The following is a 22,575-nucleotide window of genomic DNA, read 5'->3' as shown; positions in this document are numbered from 1 at the left end:
CGCGTACTCGCACACACATATGAGCTGTGCGCAGTTGTCTTCTCTCTCTAGCTGCTGCTGCTGCTCAAACTTGTGTGAGCTTCTTAGAGGAAAGCTCGAGTGCGGCACAGACATTGATAATTAAACCCCGTAAGAGCTAAGTTGAACAATTTAGAAATGTGCGGGGGAGGGAAACTCCGAGCTCAAAAGCACGTATGACCCGCTCTGCTCCTAACCACGTGTGTGTAGTGTATACTGTGTGTGTGTGTGTGTGTGTGTGCTGTTGGCAATAGCGCGCCACGCATACGCTATGAGAACTACCGCGCGCGCACAACCTTCTTTTCTGTTCTCGTTTCATGTTTCGTGCTTTTTCTCTTTTTTTTTCCTTTTATTTGTACGAACAAGTTGTATTGTCCTTAGGGGCTGAAAGTTTAATTTTCGGTTTTTCGCGGGAATGATTACCACCTTTTTGTTGTTGTTGTTGTTGTTGTACGAGTCCGCTCTTACCTCTCTCTGCGCGCCTCGTTATTTTTCTGGTTAACCATTGCCATTGTTGTTGTTGTTATTGTTGTATATAATACTACTTCACCTGCGCGTCATGGATCATCAAAGCTCGTCGCTGATACCGCCCGAGGCAGCGAATGATTTTTTTTTCTAACCAAAGAGACAGAGAGAGAGAGAAAAACTCGAGTGTCTTTTTTACCGGCTACGGATGTTGTTGGCGAACGAACAGCGACGCAACACAGCACAACACACACAGAACCGAGAGGTAAAAAGTTGATGATTTTTTGGTATTTGTAATACTTGTAACGAAGCCGGAGCGAGCTCGAACGAGATAAAAATGAGAGCTGGCGCGCGAGAGATGTCAAACGCCGAGGTCTTTTGTTATGCAAGAGACACAGCGGTGTTCCTGCGAGACTCTGTGTGCAGCAGCAGCAGCAGCGTAATATAGCGGCGGAAAAAGGAAGAAGGAAAATTTTCGACGACGACGGATTATATTTTGCGGTAGTAGTGGTACGGCACGGCGAGCGAGCGAGAGAGCGCAAAAGGCAGAAGAGCTGAAAAATTCCCATGGACTTTATACTTAGAAAAATCGCGGCGCGCAGGCGGCGGCGGCGAGAAACGTGTAGAACAAAAGACAAGGGAAAAAAAGGCCACCGAGAGCGGTGGCGGTGCGCGAACCAACGCGTATAACGTATACGTATACACGTGCTAAGAGAGACGACGAGGATGAACGTAGAAAAAACAAGCAAGAACGAAGGAGAGAATGAGAGAGAAAGAAGGTAGAGATGTTTCGAGGCCGGAATACGGTATGCCAGATCTGAAAAAAGGGCCAGAAGAAGAAGAAGATCTCAAGGTAAGAAGAGCGAGCGAGAGAGAGAACGAAAGAATAACGCGCCGGTGACGATGATGAAGATTGACCGGACCACATAGCTTTTCGTCGTCATTTTTTTTTCCTGCGCGTGCGTCTAGGTAATATAGATGCATTATTAATTCACGATTATTGCAGGGCCTTTCTCGGTGCACAAAAAAAGATCGGAGTCTTCGCGACGCTCCCCAAACTCGTAGAGCTGGAACAGAAAGGACCCCGCGTGTTTATACGCTTGTGCCACCAATAATTCCAGAATTTTTCATCTGCGCTCGTGTGTGGACGAAAACGATGCGCTGCTCCTCTTCTCTCTCTCTGCTTCTGTATCTCTTTTTTTCTTTCTGTTTTTGTTGTTTCTCTCTCTTTTTCTTCTCGAAGGTCAACCGATCCGGTTTTGCGTAATCGCAAAAGAGGAAGAAACGCACACGGCGCAACACGCATGCGAGGGAAGAAGAGTTGCGCTGCGCTCGGGGCAGGTTATAAGAGAGGTGCAGCAGCACGTACTACTACTACTACTACTACTACTACTACTACTACCTACTACTACTGCTTCGCGCGCTTATACAATGCCAAGGAAGTTGCAATTTTAACTTTTCAAATGGTCGGACTTACTGAGCTGCTGCTGTTGAACCAGCAGCAGCGAAAGAGAGAGAGACTCGACAAGTTTATATGTACGCCCTCTCTCTCTCTTACTCTTACACGCAGTCGCGAGCAGCCTCGCTATTGAATAGGATCGATTGAATGAGAATAGGAAATAAACGATTTTATTCATCGACTTGGCGCTCACGCCTGCTGCTGCTATACTATATACCCGCGTCGTTGATATGCCGTAGCTCCTATATAGAAGCAATTTCGAGGCAGTTCGGCGCAGCAGATATTTTTCGGCGCATTCTTCGCGCCGCCGAGCCAGAGAGAGAGAGAGAGAATGAAATTGGATTTCGAATTATCGGAAGAAGATGAACACCTTTTTTGCGCTCGAGTATAATATAACTGCGAAAAACAATCGGGCACGAGCGAGAGGTGTCGTAAACGTAAATGAGCTCTCTTTACAGCAAACACAAAAAAAAGACTCGGTGTCTCGCGGATGATAGGCAATTGTTTGAAATCTCGGTGCTGCTCCTTTTTTCTTAATAAACATTGAATTTTTCAATGGAAAACGCGCGGCATCACTCGCAGCGATAAAAAAAGTCTCTCTCTCTCTCTCTCGCTGTGTCTTATACTACCTCTTGCTATGCTTCTTCTTCGAGCGAGTATATAATACTGCAGCATCACTTACACGAGTGTATAACATACACATACGTACATGCACATATCACGTTTGAGCTCTGCTGCCTGCTCTGCCACAGCGCGCAAAGGAGAGAAGAAACGAACGAACGACTTGTACACTCTTGCCCGTGCAGCGAGCGTTGGCTCAAAAGAAGACGAGAGAGAGAGAAAAAGAAAGAAAGAGAAGGGACTACGACGACGACGACGACGTCGAGAATGTACGTATGTGTGGGATGCTTTGTTCGACTGCGATCCTTGACGCGCTCGCTCTTTTCTGTGTGCGGTGCAGCAGTGCTGCAGTGCGCAGATATTATACGCGTGTGTACTCCGCTTTGCGCTCAGTTTGTGTTATACGTATGTGTGTGTGTGTGTGTGTGTGTGTGTGTATAAGTAAAATCGACCTATACACGAGTTCGTTTAAAGGAATGAACGAGAGAAAGAGAGAAAAAGAAAAACTGCATATACGGCGAGGCTTATGTGTGTATACGCGAAGGACGTGGCGCGTCGTCGTCGTCGAGACACGAATTATTGTCAGGATTTTTGCTCAAGAATTTTACATATTATCGCTGACTGCAGCTTCTGCCGCATACATATATACCTATATACGTTTTCAATTCTAATTATATGAAGCATGCAAACGACTCAAGGCCACCACCGCATCTCGCATTGCGACTGGATATATAGTATATACTGCGGTATGTATCGCAGCCTCGTGCACAGCGCACGGACGTCTTCTCGTCTCATCTCTCTCTCTCTCTCTCTCTCTCTCTCTCTCTTTCGAGCTCGTACGCGATACTACTATGCGAGGCATTAAGAGGCGCACATACACATAGAGATAGATCGATTATGAAACTGAACGAATCAATCGATCGAAGCGCTGCAATCTCTGCTGCCGCTGCTGCTGCTGCTGCTGCGTGTGTATATTATATCTGCCTTGCAAAAGAATGTGTAATCCATTAGGCTTTTCCAGCCTTGCACACGCATACACACACGTACGGACAGACATACATACAACACGGAGCCGCGATTTATTGAGAAATTGATTACGCACACGCGCCAGCTCAAAAGTTGCTCCTGCTGCTGCTGCTGCGGCTCTTAGGTCATTCACCGTGACTAATTCACTATCCCATTGTAATGCCAGAGAAAGACACACACGCGCGCGCTCACGTATATATAAAGTATCACACAGAACTGCAGCGGCATTTCCATAAATTTAAATATACTTTTAGAGCTTACTTGAGCTCTCTCGTTATACATTAATCAAAAGGTTTCTCGCGTTCGCGTAGAAAATCATTATACTCACTCAGGCGCGCGTACGCCTCGACGTTCGTAGATATGGAGCACGGTGCAAAAAATAGTTTCGTTGCCGTTGCGCTACTGCTGCTGCTGGAGAAATAGCAAGGGATATATATGTATTTACGCACGCGGCGGTCCGCTTTAAAAGCCCCGAAAAGACAAAGGACCAAGAAAGAGAGAGAGAGAGAGAGAGAGAGAGAAGGTAAAAAACAAGAACGGGGAGCTAACCACCGTAGCATATACGTATATATACACCGACATAATTTCCGCCGTTTTCTAAAGATCAATCAGCCTGTGCGCGGGTGTGTATAATGTGCCTCATGCCTGCCTGAGTGTGTATGTATGTGTGTGTGCGACGAGAGATCCTTTTATATATTATATATAACACATGCGGGCGCCAATAGGCCAAAATCTCTGTGTGTTGCTGTTCGTCGCTGGCTCGTTCGTTCGTTCGTATTCGCCCCCTCGGACGTAACGCGAACGCACAAAGGAAGCGAACGTTTTACATGAAAAATGAGAAGAATAAGCTCTCTGCGTGTTATAAATACGGTTTGTGCAGTAGTGGTGGTGGTGTTGCTGCTGTTGAGAGCACCCCCCACCAAGCTGCTCCTGTCTCGAGCTATTATAAATTTCCGAAAAAAAATTTGTTTCGAGTAGATCGCTTAACCAATCGTTTGCGCAGCGTATGAAAACGATTGTCGCGATAAGTGCAATTGCTTTGCTTTATTCTTTCTTTCTTTTTTTTTGGGGATACCGTTACGCACGCACACACAGAAGCAGATTATACTTTTGCTCTCTCCTCTCTCTCTCTCTCTTTGCAGTGTGCGTATAATATGGTAAAACTTCTATATGTACGCAATTTTTAACCTGCAGCAGAGGCGCGTCTTAACCAATTAAAATGGTAAGAAAAAAAATAAAGAAGAGAAGAAGAAGAAGAAACCTCGAGCTGCTGCTGCTTCTTCTCGTCTTTCAGGCAGCAGCAGCAGCAACGTTCCTTGGCGCGGCTTTTTCTCTAAAGCTACGCATACCAACCGAGAGCGAGCGAGAAAGAGAGAAGAACAGCATGTGTGTATGTGTGTTGTGGCTGACTGCGAGTGTGTATAAATGTGCGGGCGCGCGCGCCGCTGAGTGTGTAAGAGTAAGGAACGAGCAAACGAACGAACGAACGAACGAGCGAACGAGTTTAAAGAAGAGGATCGATGAGACATGCTCTGCACTCGGCTCGTGCTGCTATATACGTGTTATATTGTGTGTCTGATGGCGTGGGAGTGTAAACGCAAGCCGGACCTTCGGCCGTCTCGTCGTTTTTACGAGAGAGGAGCAGCAGCGCATCGTGGATGTGGGGCCATATAGCCAGGCCAGACCAGCAAGCAGAGAGCATAATAATGCGCGAGCATATTTAAAAACGATTTTTAACCGAGGAAGACGAGTCGTCGCAGCAGCACCGATCGGTCATATTTCCCTAGGACGTTGCTGCTGCTGCTGCGACGTGCGGCACAGGCCAATGACATCCATCATTTCACACAGCTCCGAAGCGCGCGCGCACAATTTGACAATGATTACCCGCGCGTACGCCGCTGTTGCCGCTGCCGAGGTATTATGGCGTGCGGCTGTGCACACCACTCGAGGCGCATTTTAATACGTAATAAGAGAGAAAAGAGAGAGAGAGAGACGTCGTCGTCCATTATAATCACCGCTGCACGCGAGAGTTGGAACAGGTTGATCTAACAATAATAACCGCAACACTCGGCGAGAGAGTGAAAGTATACAAAAGCGACGATTCTTCGATTCATCTCTTTCTTTCTTTCTCTCTCTTTCGTCGTGCGCCTGGATGTGTATTATGGTGTACGCAAAGGTCCCGGCGCATATAGAGGGTAAAAAAAACTTGAACCCTGTGACATGTCTTGCCGGTTATGTACATAATGGGCGAGCGCGTGCTGCTGCCGCTGCTATTATGGCTTTACACTCGCGATCGAAGAAGAATACAAATGGATCGAGCAAGTGCATCAATATAATATAAGTAACTACGATGATGTTATATTGTACTTAATTTTAGAAAGGAAAAGAAAAAAAATAATTCAGATATCGAGTGCATGCATTCAGCTCCTGCGGATGCTATTTATAATATATTATGTATTAAAATGCCTGAGAGAGACACTGCCGCATGACGAGGAAGTCACGAAATTTGATCCGAAATCGATTAGAAATACAAAACGAAAGGCTGATTAGGCTATATATAGGAACAATTGCCCTCCCGCGTGCCTCGCCATGGCATAGCAGCTCGCGTGCGCTGCACTTTTACCCCCGCGTATACATACAAATGTATAATACACAGGCCCGGTGTATTATAAGAGAGCCTAAGAAGTGCAGAGAGCAGCAGCAGCAGCGGAGAACTCCTATAATGCACATGCACACAGCAGACAGAGACAGACAGAGAATGAGAGTTGCATCATCATTTAGGTATATTATATGGTGTATACCTGCTGCGCTCGCGAGTCGAGTCGAGCGCGCGCAACAGTTGAAAAGGGTATAAATGCACTCGCTCACGATTCTCCGTCTCTACTCGTGTCTATTAAATGCACGACGAGGAACGAGACGACGACGACGACGACGAGAAAGGACTCTGCATACAGGCTCTGCGCGACTCGCGAGTGCAGGCGAGCGCGCGTTTTGCCTTCGTTAAAAATTTTCGTATTTACGTGCCTATGTATAGTAACGTACGTTTCGAAGTTTTCCTTAGCCTCCTTGAGTTCTGCACGTATATTTACATGACAAAAAACAAATACAAAGCGCCTTTTCGTTAAAATACCTTATTATCTGCTGATGCGTGTATAACGCAACGCAACTCCTTTCGTTCATCGACTCGCGCGAATATAAGCAGGCGAGGACGTGAAAAGTGCCGAGCACGATACAGACAGACACATTTTCGAGAGAGTGAGCGAGAAAATCGAGAAACTATAATACTATCCTACATAGGGCCGATGGCGTTCGAGAGCAGTAGGAGGATGAGGAGGAGGATGGCTATTTCAAAAGTGTACAAATTCAAACTCTCTCTCGCTCGCGGAGAGAGAGAGAGAGAGAGAGGAAGAATCTGCTGCTGCTGCTGCCTTCGAAGCAATAAAAAAGTAAATATCCATACCCCCCCGCGCGTACGTATAGGAGCTGAGACGAGAAAGTAAAAAGAAAAGGAGAGAAGAATCTTGAAGGGACGCTTTACCTCCTTCTTTCCTCTCTCTCTCTCTCTCTCTCTCTCTCTCTCTCTCTCTTGTCTTCGTCGTAGTCCTCGCCTCCTTCTACAAGAGCACACGCACACACAAGAGAAAGAGAAAGAAAGCGAAAAAAGTTTAAAATCACAAAATTCTTTTGCTCCGAAGTACCCCATGCACACCGATATATACTTCTCTTTCTCTCTTTCTCCAGGGAAAGAGAGACGATATTATATACGAAAAACTTTTTCTTTCCAACTTCACTCCTTCACAAAGTCTGTGTGCTGCAGCATCACCGGCAGCAGCAGCAGTAGCAGCAGCAGCAACGGGCACAGCTTCAGATCCAATCAAATCGATAGCTGCTGCTGCACGCGTTAACAAACCTCTGCCTGCTCCTGGGGGCTCTCTCTCTCTCTCTCTCTCTCTCTCTCTCTCTCTCTCTCTCTCTCTCTCTCGACGAGAGTCGAGCTATATATAGCATATATTCAAGCGCAAGCAACGAGTGTGTATATATCGGCAAGAAGACATGCAGCACACGCTGCTGTGGGACTGCTCGTCGATGCTGATTCTAAGCAAATACGGGTCGACGACGTGGTCGCAGCGGTACAGTATATATACTCGGCAATCATCCTCGTCTCTATCTCCGCGTATATACACAGAGAGAGAGTCGCGCAGACACGCTTGCATATATGATTGAGCCCTAATGTATGTATTCGATGACACAAACACGTCGTTCGAGGGCTTATTTTATTATTTTGTTTTGTCGTCAAAAGCTCATCGTATAAGTCATCGAGAGAGATCGATGAGTTTTCTGCGTACGTCTTCATAATATAGCCCTAATAGGCAAAATAGAAAAGGGGGGAAAAAAGGAAAAAACGAAACGCGACCCGCTAATATAACAACATGTGTATCGTTTATGTATAAACGCGGGGCCCAGCTATTATACCGCACGTGTCGGTCGATGTTTTCGTTTTTCGTACATCAAACTTCTGTATGCGTCCACAATTTCCCGCCACGCACCCGGCACAACAGTGGTGGTATATAGTAGTTTATAATGTCTATTTTGGGTGCTGTGCGTACAGAATGAGCATATGAGTCTCGTTCGCGCGGGCACACACAAGATCTCGCATCGTGGAGTGTATTATAGACACGTGCTCGCGCAGCCGTGTAATTCTCTGTATTAATATACGCGAGGCAGCAAAACCACGTATTAATATATACAACGTATATATATAAGCTACTATACGATTGGATATACTAAACACGAGAGAGTCCCCCTCGCCGTACTACTACTATTACTACCGCTTTAAAAGCAAAGAAATATCGATGAAAAGATATACGTATAACATACATGCGCGCGCGCGAGGCACAGAGAGCGACGGTTTTGAATAGACAAATCGCTCGCTCCCACTTGTGAAATGCCGTTGCACTAACACACACACAAACACATATTCAGGCTCGGCGCATTGAGCAACTATATAAACTCGCTCTCTTGTGGTGATTATTGTATATGTATATCCTTACACGCTACTTAGCGAGAGCGAGAATATTATTCTCGTCAATAGCCTCGGAAAGAGAGAGACGATGCTCAAGTTTAACAGCAAAAAAAAAATTACCACCACGGTATATACCAGAGGGTATATAATCAAATTGACGCGTATCGCTGACTCGATCGCTCAACACAGACAGAGACGGGCAGAGATCGGCATTGGGCGCGCGCTGAAAAGTCAACACACGCGAGATACATTCATACGTGTGTATATAAGTTTATAATACACGTACAGGTATAGGTATACGAGTGACGAAACGCTTTTCTCGTGCAAAGATCCAAATAATGAAGCGAGAGAGGCGAAGCCGTGATTACAATCAGCCGCGCGCGTGGATCGGCTTAATTTCCCATATTATATCTGCGTGAGCAGCTCTCTCGTCCGCTGCGGCTGCTGGAGTCTTTTTCCAAGCAATAATAATCGTTCGGGAAAAAATCAAGGCTGCAGCACGCAGCGGCAGCGCCAGGGCAATTTACAAGAATCTTTGCGTCAATATAGCGCACAGCATAAACACAGACGAACGCACGTACGCATTATATACGGGCGTGTGCGTTTCTCATCTCGTCGATGGTGCGATGGTATATATATAGTATAATAATAAACACGCACGCGCCCCGCGCGCGGGAGTGTCTATATATATACACACACATACTACTGCATGTGTTTGTGTGTGTGTGTGTGTGTATGTATTTTTTGACACATCTGGCGAGCACGTGCGCGATGCGCGCATATTTGTCCTTTTAAATGCGCCTCGCACGCCGAGTCGGCGCGAAGAAGAAAGAAAGAAAGAAAAATAGATAGCGAGAGAGCAAGAGAGACTCACCTAAAAATGCAAGCTGCGTCGTTGTCCTGCAGCGGTCGGGATCGGCACTCTTCTTCTTATTTCCTCTCTGTCTGTTTCTCAGTGCTCGCGAGCGCGCGAAATACACGGCGGTAGCGGTAGTAGTGGTAGCAGTAGTGTCTTCCTCCTCGTTTTTTCGCCCCGCGCGAACGTCTTCCTTCTCTTATCTCGCTTTTCTGTTCGAGAGCGGCTTTCGCGTCTCGATAACAGCAGCAGAAAAAATAACTGTCAAACTCTCGCACAATTATTATTATATATAATACAACACGCACAAAAAACTGCACAGGATTTTCAATAATCACTCTTTTTTTTATTTTTTATATATTCTTCACTCGAACTCGTCGTCGCTCGGCACAGCAGCGTATATCCTATTGTCGCTGTCTATCTTCTATCTCTCTTTCGCAGCAGCAGCAATAGTAGTGGTAGTGGTTGCAATAGGGCTCCGCACTCCGTGAGCTCCTCCTTCAACAATCAGAACATGCAAATCAGTGTGATAGAAGCTACACATATACAGATATATATATGGGGGCTAACATGGCATATACGCGAGCGAATACATTTGCGATTGTGTGTAACGTTCGACGTGGAAAGTGCATGTATATAGCGCATATATATCGTGTCGAGCGAGAGAGACTACGACGCGCATAGGTCTTGAATCTCGATTACTTCAAACGAACATCATGTGTACCCTAGGCAACAGGAATATTGGCTCGGCGCGATCGGAGAGGAACAGCAGCAGCAGCAGTGAAAACCGAATATTTTCTCTCTTTTCTTCTCTCGTCTTTCTCGCCATTTCTTTCTCTCTTTCTCTCTCGTTCGTGCACATATAAGCGAATATTTGCGCGCGTTTGTATGTGTGCGCCTATTTAACGCCCGTCACGGCATCACCGTGAAACGAAACGGCGAAAGAGAAGCAGCAGCAGCGCAAGCAAGAAGAGACGTTGATTGGCAAGTAAAAAAGAGAGCCACAAGCGTGTGCTGCACACAGCACAGCGCATACAGGAGAAAATTCGCGCTGGTAAATACAGGCGCGACGCGAGTTGAAATGATTAAAAAATACTCGGACACGCGAGCGAGCGACGACGAATAACGTAATAATGTTTTGAGCAAGCCAATATAGAGTGGAGGCTGCTGCTGGTAATGCGCGAGCGCGTATAATTAGCCAGAGTCGCCGAAATTCACTTTAATTAAATTGATTTTCAACCGCGCGCGCGCGAGAGAGAGGCCAAGAGAGAGAACTCTGGAGGGAGGTATAATATAAGCGACTCGTTTGTGCGTTGCCTCGGCTTATGATACACCGGCAACAGCACACGCGCGCATATCGTTAAAACACACAACAACGCCCAAATTCGAGAATGACTCTCTCTCTCTCTCTCTTACCTGCGCCCGACATATCCTCTTATCGTTATTATACACTCGCTGCACACATGCGAGAAGCGGCATGCGTGCAATTATGTTACATTTCTCCCCACCCCCGAGCTTTTGACCCGAATCGAAATCTAATCAAGTCCTTTTTCGGCAATTTCGCGAAACGATACTCGAAAGCTTCCTTTGGGTAAAAAGCAAAATAAAGAGGAGCTTTTATTCGCGTTTTAAACGAAAAAAATTACCGCTAATTAAGCCTTCACCCGAAAAAAAACTCGTTCGCGAGGATAATATACAAGAGACTCGAGTAGTAGTACCGGCAGTCGATCTCATTTAATTGACCACTTAAAAAACTTTTCTCTCTCACTCGTTGGCTCACTCTCTCTCTCTCTCTCTCTCCCTCTCTATCTTCCCCTGGTGTGCACGGATATGCGGGTATTATTACAATCGAAAAATTGTTATATATACCCGAGCTTTACATTTTATTATATAAAAATCGATCCGACGAATGTTCGCGCGCGCGAGCGGCATTATATTGTGCACTCGTGTGCCGCGGATGCTGAGAAAAAGAGAGAGATAGAGAAGGGAAGAAGAAATCGATGCGCGGCAAAGGAAAACGAGGCAGATGCGCGCCGCAGCCACCGAGTTACCTGCAAAAGTTTATAGGTACATCTCTCTCTCTCTCTCACTCGCTTGTTGAAGCTCTCGAGGCAAGCTGATTTTAATGAATTTTTGCGAACGACGACTCCGCGTACAGCAGCAGTTCGCCGCGGCGCAGATATCATATATACCGGTATAATAGGCAAGTCGAGAGTATAAGAGAGTACATCGACTGCTGCTTTTTTAACGCTCGAACGATCGCTTTGACGCCGTGTAATTCCTTCCTTTTTATTTTTTCCGCCTTTACCCGTTTCGATGAAATACACACACACACGTACAGACGCGCAACGAATCGAATATTATAAGAGCTCAACTGCTGCTGAATCTGCTGCGGATATTATACTATACGTTAAAAATGTCAGATGCGGCGCGTATGTATATAGCGATACGTACGCACACGGCTCGGATAGCGCGCGCGAGAGCTTATAATTACACTTTTTATGATTTACGATTCGTCATTCACTCGAGAGAGAGAGAGAGAGAGAGAGAGAACACACAGGATGTGCCTTCTCTAAACTAGCTCGATAGTATACAGCCTATAATATATATATGTAATTTATAATTCCAGCGACATAAGGCCCACATATTATATCGAATCGACGAATCATTCATCGATAATACGTGCATACATGCTCGGATATCGATATAGTCCAGAATATTATAAAGATTACCAAAACCTAAGCCAACGACGCGTGAAAACAATATATTATCGAGTTTAAGCCCCACGAGTTTGCCGGTGTAATAAGTAATATCGAAAAAATGCGGCACGAAGAGAGCTGTCATCAGCGGTATTAACAGCAGCAGCGTCGTCGCGTGCGAAAAAGGCGAAATTCTCTGCTTGCGAGGCATGTGCTACGCTGCTGCTACGGCACATACTGTGCATCCACTATAATATCGTCATCTTCGTCGCGCGAATATAAGAGAGAGAGAGAGAGACCGCACCTACTTATTTTCGCGAACGAGTTCTCTCTCTCGTTCGTGTGCAGTGCGGTGTACATATTATACTGTGCGCTATATGTGTGCGATACGCCATATATGCACCGAGACTGCACACTTGTGTATTATACATAATATATACACGCGCGCGAGAACTGCACTCACACATAAACACGCGATTTGTCCCTCCCCTCCTACTCCTCCTCCTCATCTTTTTCCTCTCAAACCCTCTTTCGAGTGTGTGTGTGTGTGTGTGTGTGTGTGTATTCGTGAAAAAGTGTGTAATGTGTATGCATTGCATTCTCTCTGTCTACTCCGTATGTGTGTGCGAGTATACATGTATATGCGTGCATCGAACCTAACCTCGCTTTCCTCTCGTCGTACATTCATATAAAGCTAAGAGGCTCCGAAAATTCATTCTCAACCGTCAGCTCTCGTATTATTTTTTATTTTCTCACGAATATCTGAATGTATTCGTTCTGATACTAATACTACTACTACTAGCTTATAATGTTTCGAAACTCGAGTGAAAGCTGAAAAAAAACATCAAACTGTCGGCGGCAAGTATTATACGCAGACGCACACACACTGACAGAAGACGAACAGTCATCATCGCGCGTGTAGCAGCGGGTATATAATACTTGTGGCCCGGTCATCATCGTCGTCATATCGAAACTCTCGAAAGCCCACGTCTCGCACGCACACGCCCAGCACTCAGCAGCGTGTATATAATGCGTATTTAATGTTGTAAAGAGCGCGCAAGGATAGATGCACGAGATATGTGTGTATAGTAGACGTAGTTTTCATCGTTATCGGTGAGCCATCCTTGGACACATATCATCATCAAGAGAGATAAGGCCCGGGCTCGATGATTATCTGCTGCCTTTGCGAAAAAGTCTCGCGAGTGTCTCCCATGTATTATTATTTTATACAAAGCGCAAGGATGACTCGAATACCGATTACGGTCAGTCACATATACACGCAACTCTTCTAGTTGTAGTAGTTGTTGTTGTTGTTGTGGTTGTTGTGAAGTAAGTATACGAGGAAAGGTATCTGCTATATACGAGAGCTGCAGCAGGTTGGACAGAGACGGCATATAATATGGTATAGTGCAGCGCTCGCTCGCACATATACACACACGTACACAGACACCCAACGCCGTAGTGCAGACAGAGACGGCTACGCGGAGCGCACAGTGCGCTTGCTATGTACCGGGTCGCTTCGGCGCGCGCAGCACCACGATTCTCTCTCGCTCAACACATCTGCAGCAGCGGGCGCTGTACAACAGTCGCACACACACACACACACACACACACACTTACAGAACACGGTCACACAAACACTATATACGTATCAGCACGATATTGTATATACCTATATATACGCTCTCGCACACACACACACACACACACACACACACACACACACACACACACACACACACACACACTTATGGGGCACAGGCAACACACATATATACTCTCTCTCTCTCGACTCAGGGCGCGACGAGTCTCTCTCTCTCTTTCTCTTCCTCGAGGAACGAGTCGACGTAGAGTATATAGAGAAATGCACACTACTTTGCTTCTTACAGGCTCAACTAGGTGTGTCGATGCTCTCTGCTCACTCCGATGTCGCTGTTGTTGTTGATGTTTTTCTTTTTGTTGACAAACGCGTGCGAGCCTAGTCGTCGTCGTTCAAAACACGCTGATGCTCCTTTACGGGCCTCCTGCTGCAATAAAGCTTGTCGTCGTTCACTGCTACGAGCTTAGCGGCGGCTCGGGATTTTAGCGGTAGCATGGCAGTGAAGCCGCCTCGGCGACGTCAACATCATCTCCTCGAGCTCGACTACTGCTACTGGGTTGCCGTTGCTGTTGATACCGCTGCTTGTACTTCCACTACCCCCCGCGGCTACTGGAGCCGCGCGCATCCTCTCGCGACTCTCTGGACTGTCGAGAATGTAGTGACTCGGGGGGCCTTATACCGCGACGGCGACGTGCACATCCAATTTGTTGAATGCAACCGCGAACTGCACACTGCACACTGATATTATTATACACACGCGCGCGCGCTACTCACGCACGCACACCAACGACTACTTTCACGACACGAGACGATGATATTATTATTATGATTATTACGGATGTGTCGTTTGTCTTGGCAAAATACACAACAACAATAAGAACTAGCACTGATGATAAACAAAACAACACACTATGTAAAACAGACGGCGGCGACTCCTTTTTGTCACTCGGTCGTCGTCGTCGTCACACACAACTTTGCGATATTATTACAATATACTCGCGCACTCTCGGCTGTAACTCGGATGTGCGATGATGATATATTCACAGAAGGACAAAATTGCATACGCCGCCTTGTAATAAGGTATGCGAGCCAAGCATGCTTGGCATTTGCCTCTTTTCTCTCTCTTTCTCGCACTCTTTCACTCCTTTTTTTCTTCTCCTCTTTCTTTCTCTCTCTCTCTCTCTCTCTCTCTCTCTCTCTCTCTCCTTTCACAACTCTTTCCAACACCGCGCGCGAAAGCTACTCCCGGCCTCGCTCACGGGACTCGACTGAGAAGTTCGGCGGCAACAGCGGCGAGCGCCGAGCGAGCGAACCGAACGAACGGAGCGGTGGTGGCGGCGGCGGCTACGGCGGCAAGCGGCGGATCGTCGTATACGTATATCGTACAGAGAGCGGCGTTCGCGCAGCGCAGAAAACCGGAGAAAGCAAAATCCCCCCGCGTCGCTGTATACTCGCACACACACACATACATGGACGAGCGCAAGCGTCGACCTCTCCAGGGGCCCCTGGGCGAGTTTCCCCATATATACCGCGCGTACAAAGCAGCGAGTCGAAGCGAGATGGAAGCTAACACGGATAGGAGGCGGCTAAACTATGTGTGTGTGTGTGTTTCTGTGCGCTCGCAGTGCTGTATCCTACGCGGCGCCGCCCGGCCTCTTCTCTTGCAACAAACTCGCGGCGGCGGCGATGGCAGCAGCATACCATGCACAAACTCGCACACATGCACGATCAACGTGTATTCAGCGTCATCGGCGAGAGCAGCAGCAGCGGTGCACTGATGTAGGATCGACGAACTGGGCCTTGGGCTTCGCGAGTTTCGAGCGTGCCCCCCGTTACCGTGTATGTATGCGCTATGTAGTACTGTGTACGTGCAGCTCGGCAATGTGCGCGCATATTGTACAGAGGCGACTATATATAACAGCACCGAGCCATATAGAGGAGTGTATGTACGACATCGTGTGCAGTGATCGCATGTATATAGCGCGGGATAAAGGATTAGCCGCTCGGCTCTCTCACTCTCTTTTCTACGTAGTTATAGTAGTAGTAGTAGTACGATAGTAATAGGTATACATGGCAAAGTAGCCAGTTTTCGGACACTCGAAGGAATGTTTACCTTTTATCTTCTTTTTTTGATTTTGCAGAGTTTTCTCATTCGATTCGAACGAGAATTAACATCGTATCATTCGCTAGGAAAAATTATAGAGTTTGAAGCTTTGACGTTGGAAAAATTTCGATTTTTTTTCGGCGAAAAGTTGAAAGATCTTGTTTTTGGAAAAATTGCATCGATGATCTTACCTTTTTTATACGAGATCGTTAGATGCTTCGATGTTAACACCGTAATAGCTACTCTCAGAGCTCGAGATTATTGAAAAGGGATCGAATTGTGCAATGAAGCACTTGGTAATTATTCAAGTGCAGGATAACTAGAACTCAGAATTTAAACTTGCACCAATGTCACCGGGCCCTCGATTCCGACAAAATTTCATATTTTTTAATATGGCTAAAGCGAAGCCGATGCCGATAAGCATGAACTCGAGCCTATATAATATGTGCGCCTGTATAATATAATATTTCATACCCAGTAGCCCTAAAATCGCTTTTTTATTATCGCATTTTTTCAATTTTTGGCAAATGTGTAGGTGTTTTTTCTTCATAATTGAGCAACGATTTCGAAACATGACCTCCTATGATTATTTTCAAAGTTAGATCCTGAAAATGAAATATGGTTTGTTTTTGATTTTTTTGACAGTTTTGTTGTGTGAGCTTTTTCTCAAGATTGAATTCGTTTTTGAGAATACTTGGGCAGTTATTGTGAAAAAAGAATTCTTCGGCTTCAGCGGATGGCTAAAAACGTTAGCCCAATGCAATTAACAGAAGGACATAGGGTCTTACAATGGAAGATAGGGTTTTAGTGTCAGTCAATGTAGACTATCAAAAAATTTAGGTTTTAAACCAAAGTAGGATTAATTAAGAAAATATTCGAAAAATAGAGAGACCACTTCTCTTTATTTGGCGTCAAAGAGGTTCAGGATTTCAGAGGGGGTCGCAGTGAAATGGGAGAGATTTTAATATTTACTGCGTAAAATAATGGGAGCCAGAATATGTAGAGACAATGTTAAAATGCAGAACAAATTTTTTTCAACATATTTTTCTTATGAAAAATTGTATTTTTACCTAAAAGTTATTTTAAAACAAGTTTTACTTTTTTCCCCCAAATTTACTTTAGGATTAATTATACATATTCAAAGAAGTTTTTGACTATACACATACAGCTGCTTTTTTTCGTATAGAACAGAATTGTAAAAAGCTGATTCGAAAAATCCGTCAATCACAAATAGATTTAATATGTGAATTACCAGCTATTGATTTTGAGAATTATAAGAATAACCTTGATTAATGAATAATTTACTCCAGAAGTTTTACCTGCAACAATAATTTTCTTGAAACGTATATTAATATTAATGTAGAAAAATCAATTCGAAATTAAAACGCAAGAAAAATAATGATTTAAATTTTTATTTAATTTTTATTACATTTAAATAATATAGAAAAATTCTATATTATCTTCTTTTGGGCATTAACCTCTACTTTACGATGTTTTTCCTCGCTTATCTTGAACCAAATTTCCACCAATCGACAGTTATTGAATAGATTGTATAAGTGCAAGACAGTCCAAACTTATAGGTCAGCCAAATAGTCCAGTCAAATTAAATCTGACCCTATGTTAAAAATGAAAAAATTCGCAACCGCAGTTTGACACCGGGAAAAGTTAGTGTTAGATGTTAGAAATGAAGTAGTGTAAAATGCAACTATGCAACTAATGGGAATTTAAACAATTGGACCCTTTGAAGTTGCCCAAAATTCGTTTTTCGGTTGTAGTTTTTTAACCACAAACTTTACAAAAAAAAGGTTTCTAGTGAAAAATGTAGGTCTTTTAAGACCTACAATTTGGCGTATTATAAGTTGAAATTGGGTCATTTGTTTATCCGCAAGGTCGAAAAAACCGTCAAATATGACCGTTTTTTCAATTGTTTATAACTTTGCAATAAACTAATGAAACTTTAGGAATAAGAAGCCTTTGTCACGACAAACAAAACGCATTTTTCATTTTTGCGCTAAGTGCATTATTGATCGAGTTATTCCATTTGTTTATTAAAAATATTTTTCCGTTAAGCTGTGCCTGCAACTACAGGCATGATACGGACACGAGCGACGGCTCAAATGAAAGGTAAAGACTTGTACTTTTGTAAACAAATTCAACCATAACATTTTATTGCTATTTTATTGCATAAAAATGAACAAATGAAGAGCCGTGCGAAAAAAAAAATGTTTAAAGAGTCAAATTTTCCGGAAGTTCCACGCTATTAAATAGTTTATAGACACTGCTAATGTTAATAATTTTTCAAGACCTTTCAAATAAAAAAAGTAAGTCTCTAAGTTCATTAGAAGTGGAGAAATTGAAAATTGTTACAGCGGAGCGATTTTGAACCGTGAGATTTCATTTTCGTAACACAAGAAGCCAGCTCGCGCGAGGTACCCCCACTCCTACGTTATTGGCCGCGTCCGGCGACGCATAAGCGCACTCGATGTTTAACTTAATGATATTGCATAGCAGTAAGTATAAAATAAGGGGCATAAAATTTATTGAATCGTAGACCTGATAAAAACATTTTATTCGTACTCTACGTACAAAAACATTCTTTACATGAAAAGTGGTTTTTCACATTATCAATGTGATTCATATAGCTGAAGTTTTGAACTTTCTCATATATAAATACTGAATATTTTAAAATTTACGAGCGTCCGAAAATCACAAAAATGGGTTTTCCCGAAAATCTAAATTAATTATCGCGTGGCGATGATCGTAAGTACGTGTTACCGTATGGTCTATAAAATTCGTCGATATGTCTTTCTCTGTCTATCTCTCTCTCACGTGCGCTTGTTTGATGCATAAATTGTCTTGACCCTTTTTGAAGTCAAAAATAAATGTGAAAAAAAACTTTTTTGAACAGCAATCATTTTAGTATGATTATTTTGGTGTACTCGCTTTTAGATTGCACTGAATTGACGATTAAACTAACATTTACAGTATAAGCTAATTTAAGTGTACTTTATTTTCAACAGACATGCAAAAAGAAGCACAAATTTATAAAGTAGGAAGGCAGCAACGTTGTACGAATGAGGAGAGTTTATGAAGGAAAGAGGCTGACTGTACTAACAAAGCAATGGATGATATTTTTATTCAAATTTTTTTATTTGAGCAAAACAGAAAATGTACAATTTTTAATGTGCAACTATTAGTTAATTTTTAACGGCGCCAAGATAACGGTATACAGCTCTAGGTTAATCAAGTCTCCAGTAAACATAGAACCGACAATGGTCTCCAGGCCATTTCGCATCAGCGGCCAAGTACGTGACCAAGCGAATTGCCGACAAAATTCTCTTGACATTTTCTCGCACAGGTGGAGGGCACAAATCTCTTGAGCTTCTGAGGTTGGGAGCTCCAACAATTTGTTCGTGCCTGAGAAGTACCAGTAATCTAGGCACGTGACTTCCTGCGCCGCCTTGCTCGGTTTCATACAGATCAGATCGTAGAGCGAAAGATTCTCCTTTATCATAAGCGTTTCGGCCGAGCGAACGAATTTTTTGTCCCCGCACAATCGTTCGAGGCACTGCGTTGAGCTCTCGAACAATCCGTAAGTGGCGAAGAACACTATTATCGTCTTTACGTTTCCTTGGCTCAGTTTAAATGTTCTTCTCCCGCAGCGCTCTAGAAGCTGGACGATGGTCATCATACTAGACGCCAAAATCACTTTAAGTTTAGGCGGAACAACTGTATTCTGAAGCGATTCCAATCCCTCGTGAAAATCGCTCCCACGTGGAAAAACAAAGTTTTTCAAGTCAGCGCCACGAGCCAAGAGTATATCAACATCGAATGGCAAAAGATTAATCATAGCCCAATGAAGAGGTGTTCGTTTCAGGTTGTCTTGGGCGTCGACCCGCAACTTTATGCTCAATGTTTCGCAGATCTCGAAGAAATAGGCCAACAAACCTTCGTATTTAAAATTGGCTTTGCATCTTCTGCAAATAATATGCAGGGCTGTCGAGCCTTCGTTGTTAGCAAGATTTGGATCAGCGCCCATTTTCAGCAGACAATTGATCAAGCCTCTCTGGTCACGAGATACAGCTTCGTGAAGCGGTGAGTTGCCCAATAAATTTTGAGCGCCGACTTGAACCTCCACACGCTTCTTGTCGCATATATCTAAAAACTGATCGAACAAGATCTTATTTTGTGGGAATCTGCTGACGAGCTTGTGCAGAGGGCTAAACTTTCCCTTTCTAGCTAAATTTGGATCAGCCCCTCTTTCGAGCAGAATCTCTATGAACTCGATGCATCCATGGGCTACAGCTGTGTAAAGCGGAGTCCTACCCAATTTGTCCTGGGCATTGATTTCCAACTTGAGTTTCTGTTCGTCGCAAATCTCGAAGAACATATCTATCAATTTTTTATGGGCATTTTCCTTGTTCTTTAGCTCTGCGATGATGTGAAGCGGAGTTGAGCCTTCGACGTTACCCCAATTAGGATTTGCGTCGTGTCTCAGAAGTAATTGGACTATCATCTTGTGTCGGTAATACAGTGCCAAATGGAGCGGTGAATTAGCTGTTCTTTGAGCAAAGCAATCAGGGTGCACCCCTCGATTGAGACATTTTCGGGCGAGATCTTCGTCGCCGGTTCTGCAGGCGTCCAACAGATCTGATGATCTGAACTCATTGTCTTCGTCGCTGATCACTTGGAACTTTTCGTAAAGATATTCTGGTGGCGTTTTGACCTCTGGCTCTCCTTTACTTTCTTTCGAATTGAAGATTTTTCGCACGAATCTCTTCATTTTGTGGTTGGATTTAAAATGACAATGTATTGTATGTTCACTTGTCGCACAAATCACTTGCGTAGAATTGCGGAGTTAAAACTTTGCACGTAGGGATAATGTACTTTATGTTCACTTGTCGCACAAATCACTTGCGTAGAATTGTTGTGAAGTTAAAACTTTGCACGTGGCGTTATAGAGACGGACAGATGCACACTGAACTGCACCGCGCGAGGCTCTTTACTATGAAACAGTTGGAAATCAGATAAGAGAGAGAGAGAGCGTAGATGCGTGCTTCTGCTTCGCTTGTCTGCTACAGACTAAACGAATTACAGCTGGCTTGCAATGGACTGATGATGCTTAGCTGCCTCTTACCGCACGGCGCCGATGATCAGATCTAAAATTTTGTGGTGGGGGGGTATTGTAAAGTGAGCAGCGGAGGCGCGTGTGTATAACCATGGAAGTGGAACGTGTATAAGCATAGGAAATTCCAGCGTTCCATCGAGCAGCAATTCTGACGAGTGGAATGTGAAATTTTGTATGCTAATACACGTTTCAATTCCTGTTTCACCAAAAATATTTGACAGAATTTGATTTGCTCTATTGTACCAACCAAATGGAGGTGTTTTATGAGTTTCAAATCACAACAGCCCCAAATTATTTATTCTTCAAATTTCAATAACTTTATAAAAATTTTCTACTGGAAATTAACATTTAATTGTTACAATTTTTATAAATTATTTATTTTATTACTAACTTTTATTTTTGACTAATTATTCAAAAGTGTACACTTACAAAATATAAGTAGGCTTATTCATTTAGTCAAATAAATTGAAACTCTATCGAATATTATTATTTAAATATGGTATTATAGTAGTTATTAATGTATTAAAGTTTTCAAAACGGAATTTTATTATAACCAAATTCTCATTATTGAATTCAGAATTCGCAGTTTTTGGGCGAAGGCAACGTTTGCAAGCAATTGATTGACTATATAATTATGGAAAATACTATTAAATATTCATTTTTATGGAGATTTTCTTGTAACGTTTAAGGTGGCTAGTCAGTAATCATAACAATAGTACAGCGAAGCGTATGTCTGTCTCTTTCTCGCATTAGGCAGGCAACCGCTCGCATTAGATAGAGGAGACCAGAGAGACACGGAGCCAGAGAAAGCAATTTAAGCCTGTGGTGGGCGATCGATAGTGTACACTATGTGTAAAACGGTTCTTTTCCCAAAGAAAAACTTAAACATAGCTTAATGAGGGCCGCCTGCATGTACAACATACGTGTCAATAATAATAGTAGTATACAGACTAGCATAGGCAAAGCTCCTTATTCGCTCTGTTTGCGTTTTCTGATGGGAAACGCTTCGTTTTACACATAATGTACCCGCTTCACCTCTTTTTCCTAGCTGATGAGCCAGAGTAAAGTGTAGTGTTACACTGCTTTGAGTGACTAGCCGGTTGTGTGCAGACATTCAAACGTCGTTGATCATCAGCCGAGTACACACGTAACGCAGTAGTTGGGACTTGTTCTTTTGGACTCTCTTCAGACAATCAGTGATTTGGAAATTTCAACATTAAAATGGTAGATATTGAAACAAAAATCAAATACGGAGATGTAGTGGCCCAGTTTGAGTTGTGTTTGAATGCAATTGCTGCGAACCCATCTTCTTTGGCTAAATTCTCTTCGGCGGATCCAGAAGTTGCTGCATCTGATCATGCCGGGTTGGAAATAGAAAACTCTTTGTTTGAAGAAAAAGAGGAATGTGCCCGAGTGCTGGCTGAGTTCGATGCAACTCTCAAGGAATATTTCGATAGCGATGATGATACATCTGAAAGAAGTGTGGATTCAATTTCTTTACAAGAAATTACTCCAACAATAGCTCTATTAGCTAAATTAAATTCTGAGGATCCAGAGGATGCTACGTCTGAACAAC

At 43.8% G+C, this 22,575-nt stretch overlaps 2 protein-coding genes across 2 annotated transcripts in view; both read right to left on the bottom strand.

Annotated features, from left to right (window-relative positions):
* LOC106654481 (plexin-A4) overlaps window positions 1–15,088 on the bottom strand; it is a 189,849-nt gene extending 174,761 nt beyond the window's left edge. The window contains exons 1-2 of the mRNA XM_014374400.2: window positions 14,055–15,088; window positions 9,487–9,966 (exon numbers count right to left, since the gene is read on the bottom strand). The gene's annotated coding sequence lies outside the window, so the exon portion shown is untranslated. The remainder of the gene's footprint in view (window positions 1–9,486; window positions 9,967–14,054) is intronic.
* Window positions 15,089–19,064: 3,976 nt separating this feature from the next.
* LOC111693584 (ankyrin-3-like) lies at window positions 19,065–20,654 on the bottom strand. The gene has a single exon (XM_023458503.1). The coding sequence runs from the start codon at window positions 20,652–20,654 to the stop codon at window positions 19,065–19,067; it is 1,590 nt and encodes a 529-aa protein (XP_023314271.1).
* Between the last annotated feature and the right edge of the window lie 1,921 nt (window positions 20,655–22,575).

The sequence above is a fragment of the Trichogramma pretiosum genome, unplaced genomic scaffold (assembly GCF_000599845.2).
Source record: "Trichogramma pretiosum strain Unisexual culture from Peru unplaced genomic scaffold, Tpre_2.0 scaffold46, whole genome shotgun sequence".
In the NCBI taxonomy this organism is placed as follows: domain Eukaryota; kingdom Metazoa; phylum Arthropoda; class Insecta; order Hymenoptera; family Trichogrammatidae; genus Trichogramma; species Trichogramma pretiosum.
Note: the sequence above shows the minus strand (reverse complement) of the source record. Positions and strands in the feature narration are given on the sequence as shown.

What these genes read in the sequence shown, in the direction of transcription:
- LOC111693584 (XM_023458503.1), bottom strand. Translation starts at nt 20,654, where the DNA reads ATGAAGAGATTCGTGCGAAAAATCTTCAATTCGAAAGAAAGTAAAGGA.